This window comes from Puntigrus tetrazona, chromosome 21 (assembly GCF_018831695.1).
Source record: "Puntigrus tetrazona isolate hp1 chromosome 21, ASM1883169v1, whole genome shotgun sequence".
Taxonomy (NCBI): Eukaryota; Metazoa; Chordata; class Actinopteri; order Cypriniformes; family Cyprinidae; genus Puntigrus; species Puntigrus tetrazona.
This window is the reverse complement of record NC_056719.1, coordinates 7,795,441-7,808,538: the sequence shown is the minus strand read 5'-3', so window position 1 is coordinate 7,808,538 and position 13,098 is coordinate 7,795,441. Positions and strand designations below refer to the sequence as shown.

General features: G+C 39.8%; 1 protein-coding gene across 1 annotated transcript in view; it reads right to left on the bottom strand.

Annotated features, from left to right (window-relative positions):
• Positions 1-13,098, bottom strand: part of cadm1a (cell adhesion molecule 1a) — a 233,862-nt gene that overhangs the window by 55,374 nt on the left and 165,390 nt on the right. The window contains 3 exon segments of the mRNA XM_043221808.1: positions 98-235; positions 3,025-3,177; positions 10,344-10,490. Coding sequence (XP_043077743.1) covers positions 98-235; positions 3,025-3,177; positions 10,344-10,490 — 438 coding nt within the window.

Sequence of the window (13,098 nt, the reverse complement as noted above, 5' to 3'; positions counted from 1 at the left end):
TAGGGAAAAACCTCACGCTGTGGGATGCCAGGCAGAGCGAAAACAAACTTGGTAAACACCTGGTTTGTTTGTGTGTACACAATGTGACTTGACCCACCCTGTAGCTCTTTGTCTCCTTTCATCCATCTGATGGTTGCGGCGGGTTTGCTGCCCATGGAGGTGCAGGTTATCTCTGTCTCGTTGCCCTCCCTCACGATGTCCTCGCGGGACTCTATGATTGGGTTTCCTGGTGGGACTGAGAGAGGATAGACAGATTTTACAAGGCGGTCTGTAAATCAAGCACCACTAGAGTCACATTCAGCCCACGGTGCACTGATAGCCAACACAGAGGGATTCACATGTCATAAAAAAATATAGAAGTGAGTGTATTATGCTTTATTTATTTATGCTCATGAATAGCGGCAAAACATCACGCTTAACACAGAAAGAAATCATCCTGGTCTCATAAACAATATGTACCTCTGTACACTTTTTGTGCAACACTGTTTTACTGTGCCTTACTGTACATTTTGGCACAGTTTCAAAGAGAAATGTCCATTAAGTGGAGCTAAAACACAGGTTCAATATGTGAACCAGGGCACATTTTACTACATTGATTATAGGTATGTATTGAGGTGGTTCAGATTTGAAATGTCTGTGGACTGTGGATAAAAGTTAATGGTCTATCATGTGGAAAATATGCCCTAGACCTGCCCGATAGTGTTAACAAATGTAAAACTGACATAAAAACGCATTTATTGATGAAACCGTGCCATTTCACCTTCCTTTGATACAGATTTGAACTGTTTTGTCGAACCGTAGTTACACGGGATTCAAAACGAGCTCCTCACTTCTCAAGTACATCTCTGTACTTCGTGATATGTACTTGTTGGTACGCGTCTCACTAAAAAGTGCACCAAGGTACATTCATGCCATGAGACCAGGTAGAAATAATCACATCTAGTAGACAGGAACATATCTGCTAGAACATTCACTTCACTGAATAATTGTGAATGTTTATAGGCGTATTGTAACCAACATCTCCAAAGGCTTCCTTTTCATTTGGGTGCTCACTTGGATATGCCGTGATAACAGTGTTTTCAATAGACATGCTCACTTTCATTGGTCCTTATTTCCAAGAGGGTCACTACATCTAAAAACGCTTGCCTGAAAAGGTCACCTAAATCTTAGGCTTCTAGCAATCTGGCATAAATGTGTGGCATTTTTTTGGACAGGGTAATTCAGGTTTCCTGCTCTCCCCGAGCAGCAGGGCTCCATTCAAGCATTCTGCTTCAACTTGGGCGTCTGAAGCTGTGGAGCCAGCCACTCGACGACATTCAGTGAGCTCTCTGCAATCCTACTCCCTCAATACCCACCCCGCACTAAACTCTGCTCTCAAAACGGAATAATCACTTTTAAGTGCGGGTGATTTTCCACGCAGTTATGTCAAGACGCGGAACGCAGCAAAGCGTTCACATGTACACAAAGACACACACGCACAAACACATAAACAATAATTCTGCTGAATGGCTCCACCATGCAGCTGAGTCCTCAAAGAAAGTAGCAGGTGAAGTGTTTGTTGAGTTTTTGAGGGCTTTCAGCAGCCCCTCTAAAAAGCAGCGAAAATGTGTGTGCGTGCACATGTGGGGTAACGGCTCCGTTCTGAAATATGAATGGCTCGGCGCTCAGGATCTGGCTTGGCCACGTCTCGGGCCTTCTGTTAGGTGAAGATGAATGGCTATATCTTGATTCTACACTGCTGCAGCTTCTCATAAAAGCTGCTCCACTCTGGTGATTGATCATAAAAGGATTTCTCAGGAAACAAAGAAGCCCTGCGTGTGTGTGTGTCTGTGGGTGTTTGTTTATGCACCAAGTGCCTCATGGGAAATCTGACAGTCAAAACAACAGGTTCAGGTCTGTCTAATCCAGAGGTTCTCAACCTTGAGGTCATGACCACATATGGGAAGTTTCATATGTATAAATAAACATGTTAATAAATAAATATTAAGAAAAATTCCTCAGCTCTCAGTCAAGAACAAACTCCAGCATATTCAGCTGCCAGACACTACTGGAACTTTGGAACTGGTTTGTATAGCGAGGAAAAAAAGCTTTTTGAAAGAAAACACACAAGATGGGTTTGGTGCACACCAAGATAAAAAGTACCCCATGCCTACAGTTAAATATACTGCTGGATGTTTAATGTTGTGGGCTTTCTTTATTTTTTAGCTGGAAGTCCTGGACAGCTTGCTCAGAGTAAAGTACATGGCATCATAGATTCTATCACACCAACACATAAAAAAAATCGAAACCTGAATGTCTCTGCTAGAATAAAACAAGCGGACCCAGAGCGGTTTGTGTTCACAATGCATGCTTTTGTATCAATATCTGAAAGTGATTTAAAATAATCTGAGATCGTATGGAACGCTCACATATGGAACAAAAATTCAGCAAACCGTGCTCAGATAACTTAAAAGGACCCAGTTTAAAAACACTTTATTTTAAAATGAGATTGAGATTTTGCTTTTAAATTAAAGATCAAGAGGTTAAACAATGCAGATTGATTTATTTTTTATTTATGTGTGTATTCTTCAGTTGTAAGTTTGACCTATATTAAAACATGAAATGTAGGCTACAACTTGACTACAACCTGGACGCAAAGGTGGAACAAAACACAGGTGTGTTGAGTATTTTTAGAGCTGAACTACTTTTAACTTGACATGATGTCAGAGTATATTATAATAAAAATGCATGAGACCATGGGAGAATTAAAATACCTGCATTTTATTTCAGATACTTAAAAAAACGTAAAGCCACAATTTAAACCTATATATTTAATACGCAGCTTAATTTTTGAGCTTAAAATATAAAATGCAAGCTTGATCTGAAATTAAAGGTGGAGTAAAAAACAGGTGTCTAAAGACATGTTCCTCAAATTTGAACTATTTTTAACCTCATACGGTGTCTAGCTATATAAAAATTATGCAAAAAAATCTAAATGACTGTGTTTATTGTGTGTTATGCACATGCATGCATGAATGTTCATACTTAGCACAGTGATGTCGGCGTAGGCTTCCTGTGGGGGGTCTGTATAGAGCTGGCACACGTATCTTCCCTCGTCTGAGAGAGACACGTTGGATAACGACACACGCAGCTCGTTGTCTGAGAAATTGACCAGCTGGAATCGAGCATCTTTCAGGGCTGGAGAGTCGAAAAAGAAAGAGAGCAGATGATAGAATGAAAAGTCACATTTTCACACTTCGCTTCCATTGCAAGCAACAATAGAAACATGTAGGAGATAATTAGCAGTATTTTTCCCATCTGAAGGCTAAATTGTGTTTCCACTGAAGCAAATAAAGGCAGCCATATGCTTCTTTAAGCTATTGCTTATAACTGACACCAGGGGAGCTTAACAAATGTGCAAGCCACAATATATTCTTCAGATTAGTTGAAAGGTGCTCCATGGGAATCTCTGAATGATTGAGATTGCTTCACACTCAGGACCACGGGTGCATCTATTTCTGGCATCGACTGACCTGAGCATTGTATCACTAGGGTTTGAAACAGGAACAGTAGCAATGGGACATGCCATACTAGACCACTGTGTCACCAAAGCGCCTTTTCATTTTAACACCTCTGAGAAAAAAGTTCTTGCTTTGTGATGAGCATGTACAGTATGTGGGTGTTACACTTTTGTCTCTGCAGACTTTTAACGAATATTAATCACTAACATATACTCAATTTGGCTAACAATGTCCAGCAGTGGATATATATGTAATTTATGTAACTGGTTTGATAAAATTCTTTAGTGGAAACTGCATTTTTGGAATAACATTCTTTGTCTTTCAGAGTTACCGTAACACATCTTTACATATCTTAAAGGGATAGTTTACTAATAAATGACAATTATCCTATGCTTTACTCATTCTCAAGTCATCCAAGATGTATACGACTTCTTGCATGTATATGTCTTCTTTCAGACAAATACAATTGGACTTACATTAAAAAATGCCCTGGCTCTTCCAAGCTTTATAATGGAAGTCCAATAAAGTTTATGAAAGAGTGGTGTTCCAGTATATGACATAGGTGTTGCGTAAGCAATGGTGAGAATATGCTAGTCGCGCAAGAACCAAGTTTTATTTACAGCATAGGAAAACCAGTCTCCTTTTGGCTCAAACAACAAAACCCTCTGATAAACTAGAACCTAACTACACACGACACGACAATTTGGGTGCCCACAAGATATGAGGTAAAAGACCTGTTGCTTTTTAACGTCATGCAAAATAATATTCAAACTTGTATTAAATGCGTTTGAATTTCAAAAAAGCATATAATCACCCAGATTATCTTCTGTTATATAGTTTGTGTGTCGTTGTTCCAGCCGCCAGAGAAACGGCCGATCACAGCTAGTTAGGACAGAAACTGTGATTAACATAGAAAACCTTTTAAAGATACAATTTCACAGTGTCATGTCGAATATAGTTAGGACACAGTGTTATGATGGTTGGATGCATATTTATGTGAAAGAAGAACGTTTTATACACCTAGGATGGGATAGGGATGAGTAAATTATAGGGTTTTTTTGGTGGGGAGCTATCACTTTAAATACGTAAATATTTAGCTCTTGCCATTTTTAGCTCAAGGTTACTTTTGATAATAAAACCAGTAATCAAGTACACAATCGCTCTATATAAGATCCATTTGAAAAGTCACATTTGAAATAATTGATGAACGCATAGTTTCAATGTGATTTGCACATGATAAAACAAAAATAATACAAAGTTGAAATCGGCTAATTATATTGAACTGGGACACCTGTATGCTTATATCAAAAACGACTGACACTTCCTCGGTTTAAAGGCAGATCTGAAAGCTCCACCACAATTGTGAGAATCTCACGCCGATCCGAACTCACGCGTCTCTCTCCTAATTACGAAGAGGAACGGAATCCTTTCGGCCTAGAATAATGAGGAGTCCATTAGGGTTCGCTTTGCCGGTGTGGGAGGCTGAGCGTGAAAAGTAAATGGTGCTGAGGGTGAAATAGAGAGTGAGAGATGGGCGAAAGAGAGATGAAAGGCTACCGGCGCCCCCCCACCCTCATCCGCCCCCCACTCGCGGATAAATTCCAGGCCGATCGACAGACCATTTACGACACCCGAGAGCACTCGCGCATGCGTTTGTTCTTGCCCGCAACAGCCGAGTTCAAAGGCGGACAAAAAAAGAGAACCATGAATAAATAAATAAAGAAATAAATAAAAGGGGAAATAAATAAAGAAATAATCGGGCATCATTAGAGATTTTTGAGGCGATGGGATCATGAAAGCAGGCCCTGATGGCGCGGGGTGTTGATTGTTCTTGGATCCAGCTGGTTAGCCATGCTCTTTCGCTTTCATTCAAAAGACAAAGAGCGAGAGAGTGAGAGCGAGAGAGAGCATGTGCGAGCCCGAGAGAGAGAGAGAGCAAAACATATTGCTCTACAAGGGCTGCTGTGTCTCTGCGCGCTCCGCAAAAGGAAAAAGATCTTCACCGTTGTCTATTACGAAGGGCTTTCTTATACTCGCATTTCCCCACGCGAGCCCCCTCAAGCCCCCCGTCCCATCCGCAGCGTGGGAGATGCAGAGTCCATTTCTTTCACAGATCACCGCGCACGCACGTGGAGACCGCGCTGGAAGACCCTGCTGCCAAGGCAACACATTTCTCACCTTTGATCATGATGTCAGTGCGGCGTAAGCTCAGAGTGAAAATACAAATAAATAAAACATCACGCACGTGTAGCTTTCACATCTATATTCCACTCAACACAAGTGTGTGCGCAGTATACACAGGTACATGTCTGAGCTTGGGAGTGGTAATAAAGCCACACGCGCCCAAAAAACAAATGCACGGACCAACAGCAGCGCTATGATCTCCAGCAGCCATTGTGGCGCTCTTTGTTTTGAAACACCAAGCAGCGCGCCTTTCATGTAGCCGCCGCGTAATGTGCGACTAATTAGAACGGCCAGCTTGAAAGCGGGAATGTGGCTGTCAAGGGGAGGGCAGGCAGAAGCTAATGATTTAATTCAATTTATTGATTGGGGAAATGTGGGGATTAAAATAAACTGATAAGGAGCAAGAAGCCAAACCGATTTATAATCTATTGTGACTGTGCGTCAGGTGGAGAGACAGCAATAATTAGAGCATTATGAAAACATGAATAAGCGCGGTGTCAGCTCTAATGGGGAAAAGAGAGGGCAAGAAACTAGGGAGACCATATCATTGAGGCGAATAAAACCGGGGAAGCTTTGGAGGTAAAGAAAGACCATTGGCTTCCAGAGAAGAGGAACTGCCAGATGCACTGATCATGACCTGTTTCACCTGCCTGTGGGTATGAACAGTAGTAAATAGTATAAATGTGTCCATGAAAAAAAAAATTAATACATAAATGAATAAATAAAAAGTCAAGTAAAAATATGTATTTATTTCACAATATTTCCTTTTTTAAATATCTTGAATTATTATCAGGAAAAAATACCATTGCATTTTTTTGGAGTTATATTATGCTATATACTTGCCTCGACAATAAAGGTAAACTGGTACTGCTGTGATATTTTTTACTTATATCACATTTGCAAATCTCACAATGCATGTGAGAGCTTAATTAATAAAAAGTTTCAAAAAACAGTTATTTAATCTAATCTAAATTTGCCCAGTCATAAAAAAAGATAAAATGGCGCCAATCCTTTTTTAGTTTGTTTGGATAGGATGCAGCGATTATTTATTCCCAATAATAGCAAGAAAAAGGTAAATAGGGTCAATTTTTCTATCTTATCAACTTTAAATGAGAAAACTATGCAAAGTGCACAAACAGGCAGTTGTAAAAAATAATATGCCTTCAGGACATCCAGATATAATTTACATACTCTAGTTTATTTTTTGGAAAAGGAGGCAGATGAACAAAGTCAAAACCTTGGTGAAAAAAAAAAAAAAACACTTTGTGACCCAAATAAGAACAGCATGTCTGACTGTGTACATGCCCTTTGCTGCTTGCTGTAGCATTTTCGGACACAGCGCCGGACACGTTGACAGCGAGAGCTCGCAGGGCCCCAGGAGGTTGTCCCACCACCGTGAGAGGGAACGTTTCTGTCGGCCAGCTACATCCAGCGCTCTGTGGGAACGGTGGAGAATGAAGCTCAGCGTGGTTTCCGGTCCCTTCTGAGGGCATGCTGCCCAGTAAACCACCTTCCCTGCCTGACAAAACCCTTTAAAGCTTATCACCCTGAAAAAAAGCACGGAAAAATGCTTTTGCAGTCCGTGTTCCTTTTTTGTTTTTTGAAACCGTCTTTCATTTGCTGGGGATTTTTACAAGGCTTTAACCTGTATTATGTTCTCAGAGTTTCATTCGGGCAAAAGGCGTTGGGGAACGGCGACGCTGGTCTCTGTTCGTCGTTTTAATTCTCGTCACAATGAGTGTGCGTCACAACATTGGAGGACAGGCATATATGCAATGGCCAGCGTATGCCATACGGGAACCTGAAAGGCTCAGGAAGTAAAAAAAAAAGGAAAGATTATGTAGCAAGGACAAAAAGACAATGTGAAATAACACTGTCACAGCTTTGTGTCCTCTCAGCATGGCGCATTTCAGAGAAAATAGGAGACTTAAAATATCATGCGCTGCTATATAGTGCTGCTGCATAGTGCTTTCTATGAATAAAATCTGTTCTAGGTTTCTGCGAATATAATCTACCTTGTCTCTAAAAATGACATACAAGACATTATTAGAGAGCATTTAAGGCCCTTTCACATGATATGAAACCAAGTTCGCCAACGCATCAAACCCAATGGAGTGAAGTTATAGTAATCTAGTTGCATTACCAAAGACCAAACTATTGGTCCTATTTGCCAGTGACAATTTGAAATACAGGCAATAAACTTTGGACAATGTGTTTGAGTCATAGGATTTGTTTTCTTGCAATAAAAGTTCCAACTTTGTACTTAAGTTTAATTTCACCTCACTAACGCTGATTAAAGGCAGTGATAAGCACCAAACCGATAAAAAACTAGCAGCGACAAAGAGGTGGTCGTCACTTTCTTTATTTTAAACTGCCATATCGTTATGATAATAAAAGGAATGACCAAGATGAATACGTATATCACTTTTGACGTTATCCTTATAGCATTTGCTCGCTTTTATCACTAGTTTCATGCACTGGTCAACTGAGCTGAACAGCCATTCTGAGTGTTCTTAACATGCTCAGTTGGTTTGGTGTGTCAGGGCCTTTAGAGCACAAAGCAGCAAAAAATAACACTTTCTTGTACCCAGTAACCTCATAAAGCGTCATCTATCGCTATCTGCAATGTCGTTCATGTGGAGGTCAAAGCAGAGCATGTCTGAATGTTGAGGCCCTGACATGAGTCCTAGACATTTGACATCTGTCCATCGGCTTGCATTGCCAGGGTCTTTAGAGTACAAAGCAACAAAAAAATTACACATCAGACCGTCTTGAACCCAGTGACCTCATAAATTGCCCTTTTTTATCACTATCTGCAATGTCATACATGTGGAGGTCAAAGCAGAGCACACTCTGAACACTGAAGCTCTGATGTGAGTCATGTGAAAAGGCCTTTGTGGAATAAATATAATAAATAAATGTTGCTTTCTGCTCACACTAGGTGGGGGGTGTAAGAGGTGTGTAAAGAGGAGGAGGTGCTTTAGAGACTCCACAGCGGTTAACGCCTCCTGCTGAACTAGTGCTGAAGACTGCCAAAGATTCTCACACTTTCCTTTTTTATCTTCATATTTCTTTCACCTACTGAGAATCCAATAGCTCAAAAGAGCCTTTATATTCAAACTATGCTATGACCTTAGGAATATACAATACCTACATGTTGTCAAATGTAGTAACAATTTTTAAAGACCAATTCTCAATTAACTAGTTTCTTATTAGCATTCGCATTACTAGCATGCTAGTACAGTACTTATAAAGCACACGTTAATGCCTTATTCTGCATGACCAAATATCTAAACATTATCTAAACTTAACTGTGTAGTAACTACATTACTATCTATAAATAAGCAGCAAATTATGAGGTTGTTTACACTTGTTCACATAACAATAAAACTTGCTAAAAGAAAAAACCAAATTATCCATATGTATTATACAGCAGAATGGTTGAATTTGCAGCAATATGCAAACACAATATTAAAAAAACAATTTAAAATTAAGTGCATTACAATGAAAGTAACTAACAAGTAAACTGATAAATAAAAAAACAGGCCTGGATTGCTCTCTTGAAATACATCTGAAACTTGCTCTAAGCAATAAAAAATGAGATGCTGAAGAAAAACTTTCTTTGCGTATCAATGGCCGAAGGCCGCTTCTATTATCTACACTCGCGTCTCCCTCTCTTTCTCTTGCTCACACTCCGTCTCATTTCCTTTCCTTTGCTCCTGTGCTCCTCTTCCGAATCTCATTTGTATTGTTTTCTCAGGTTTAATCCTAGAGGCTCCAGGACACATGCTGCTTCTCCTAAATGGCAGCAATCAATTTTGATTACCGGCCACGGTTACTTTGAGAAGAGCCCATCAAAGTTTTATTAAGAAGACGGGCGATAATTACAGCCTTGCACGGACCAAAAACCTGGAGTCTGAGCCTTGCTAATGATTGGAAGCTGAGAGATAAAATGACGGTTCAGAAGACCTTAATCCAAACTCTGAGAGGCCCAAGCACACAATTACTTTAACCGTTACTTGATGAGGACAGTCCCTCAGGCGACTGACGTCTCTCCCGTTCACTCCCCTTGACTGGAACGCTCTTTAACCACGGTGTCGTTTATGTGGAAGGAGATGAAAATGACTCGGTCTGGCACCTTGGAGAAGCTTATCATTATTTCAGAGAAAAGCGATGAAATAAGAGGGACAGACCTTTCCTGGGACCGTTTGTGGAGACAGGCGCCATGTCCAGTGACTCCACCTGATATGTGCAATACTGGACTCAGAATGAACTCGAAAGCACTTTGGGAGTACTTAAAAATGCTTCCTCTTGCAACTTTGGAGCAAAGAAAATGCCATCATCAAAGTGCTTTTCTGCATATGACATGGGACTGGTCGGTGCAATATTTCATAGAGGGGTGGGAGAGATGAAACCCTTTAGAAAGACTCCGCTATAATTACACAGTGCAGCTGTAGGGAAATATCAGAGCGGTCCTGAGTAAGACGGATCACACGAGAGCAAGGCAAATCGCTGAAAAAAACATGCCCTCACCAGCCAGCTGGGTCTCTCTATCGACTGCCCTCAAAAGTGCATCGGATTACTCTGATGCATTAACACTTCCACTCCACTGGGGACGAGTGGCATGTTTGTGTGTGCCGTGTGAATATCTGTACTCACGTCTGACGTCTTTGAAGTAGATGGTCTGTCTGTTGGGGTTGAGAAGCTGGATGACAGAGTCGTCATTGTTTTTGACTCGACAGCTTATGGTGGCTGTCTCTCCCTCAACTACTGAGACGTTGTCCGATATGAGATTCTGGCTTTGGACTGTGGAGAAGCAGAAGAGAGAAAGACAGATCAAGTAGGGAAATGAAAGATAGATAGGTCTATCTATAACTTCTGGATGACTATCTATCTATCTTCTACTATTTAACATCCATCCATCATCCATCCCCTAATAACATATGTTATCTATATATTGTCCATATGTTCACCCATTCATCCATCCATCCATCATCCATCCATCACTTATTTTCTAAATATCTGCCTGTCTATTAATCCACTTACCTTCTTCTACTTCTACTCTCTATGTATTGTCTGCCATCTAGGTATTGTACATATGGTCATCTATCCATCTATCTTATATACTAACACACGTTTTAAAACTATAATTAACAGTAGAAAACAACTGCATGAAATGAAAAAAAAGTAAATTGGTAAATTTCATTAGTGGTTTCAGACATTTATAAACTAAAGCAAAATAATATGAAATATCTGCATGAATTGGCTCATCTGATAAGCTGTAAGATAAAGGCACTGGGCACTAGTGGAGTCAGTGGTCAAAATTACGAAAAACTGGAAAAAATGGAACCACTGTCCATTTCCTCGAAGCAGAGATGCATCCTAGCATCATCTAAACCCACAATCTCACACTTACATGAGTGCACAATGAAGAACAGGTGGCAAAACACAGCTAGAGTGGGTGTGAATATCCAGCAGAGTGTGAAAGTGTTTTTTTTCCCCCTCTCTTTCCCGCATAGTGTGTGCTTCATGAGATTGCCTGTTTTCATGTTACACATGCTTGGTCCAAATCCCCTCTGTGGATGAGATCACCATGTGATAAGAGCAGCAACTGCCATACAAATGGAAGCTTCAGACCTTGACCACTTGACCTAACGTAAACATGTACACCAATAAATGGGACAGTTCAACCAAAAAATGAAAATTTTCATCATTTACAGTATTCACTTTTAAATTGCTCTCTAACATTCTATGACTTTCTTTCTTCTACGGAACACTTGATTTTTAATTTTTTATACATTTTTTGGGTGAACTGTCCCTTTAAGAGCCAGATAATTCACGGCTGAACTATATTTTTGCTCCCTGAGGAAAGAAAGAAAAAAAAACTAAAATAACACCCCACAGCTGTCTACCCTGCAGAGCTAAGAGGAAAACATGAATAGGCTAAAGCTGGAGCTAAATAAATATATTAATGTGAAATGTGACATGACTTTAAGACACTGTCAAGTGCTAATTTGCATGCCTCAGTTGTCAGGCACCTCTAAACAGCCCTGTCACTTAAAGCAGAAGGGAAGAAAGCAATCAGATCGTGTGATGGCGACAGATAAGGGGAGACAGTTTAACAAAACTGAATTCAATCAGCCTGCCAGAAGCACAAAGTCAAAACAGACCAAAACAAATGAACCTTGCACAGGAGCGACTTCCTTAAGACTCGTCAGAGAGGATGAGGTGCGGATTGAGAGGACTGGATTGGAAATGCAAATAGAACGGTTGTTTATCCCAGAGAGGGGTTAGCGATGAAGGTTAAGCGTGCTACAGCGGTTGTCCTGGAGACTGCGCTAAATACTGGCCACTCGGTGGTCGTTCAGCTGGTGGGTGGTAATCATGCTAAGTGACAGAAGATGCATCAAAAGGGTAAACACATACATGTGCGCACACTGCAGCCATGTTTGGAAAGCTCAAAAGGGAAAAGCAAAAAAAATAAACAGGCTAACTGTTAGTTAGAGCTAACTGAGGTTGGGAAGGCGAGTAGCGAGGAACAGAATTCTAAATTAAAACATTAACATATTCACTTGATAACATTAAATGTGCTCTTTTATATACTACTCTACTGACTATATTTCTTGTTTTTCCACTTAGTTCATATCCAAGCCTCTCATCCCTTCACTGAAAATCCTGTAACTCTAATCTTGGCTGAGCACTGCAATATTTTGAACTTTAATATTGCTCAAAAAGTCATTAAAATGTAGAGTGTATGTGATAACTCAACTTACATGTAATTAGCTAGTTTGCTGTTTACTTTGCTCAACTCTGGGGTGATGAGCTGGATGCCATTTTGTTTGTGTGGGATGTGAGGGCTGATTCTAATCATCGCTAGACCCCCTGAGACACCTCGCATCTCCTTTACTTACAAAAAGTTTTGTGGAAACTTTGGCAACAAATCTTGGTGAGATATCATTTAACTATTCATGCGCTGGAAAGCAGATGTTTACCCTACAGCAGGGAAAATCATGAGGCCCATATCAAAAAATGCTACAGGAACAGACATAAACCACTAGGGTATGCCAATGAGTCAAACTCAATGAAAAAAAGGGTAAACATGTTAATTGCATTCTGGCATGCTCTCTGTTGAATTTACATCCCAAAAATGTCTATTAGAGTTATTACATTGTAAGTTTAACATTTGTATCCACAGAACTTTTTTTTTACTTGAAAATGAAATTAAAATATTGCTAAATATTTAAAGCTTTAAATTGTATTATATATATATATATATATATATATATATATATATATATATATATATATATATATATATATATATATATATATATATATACATACACACACACATATATATATATATATTTGCATTATAAAAGAATCACAAAAATGCAGATATGTTTTACAAGCT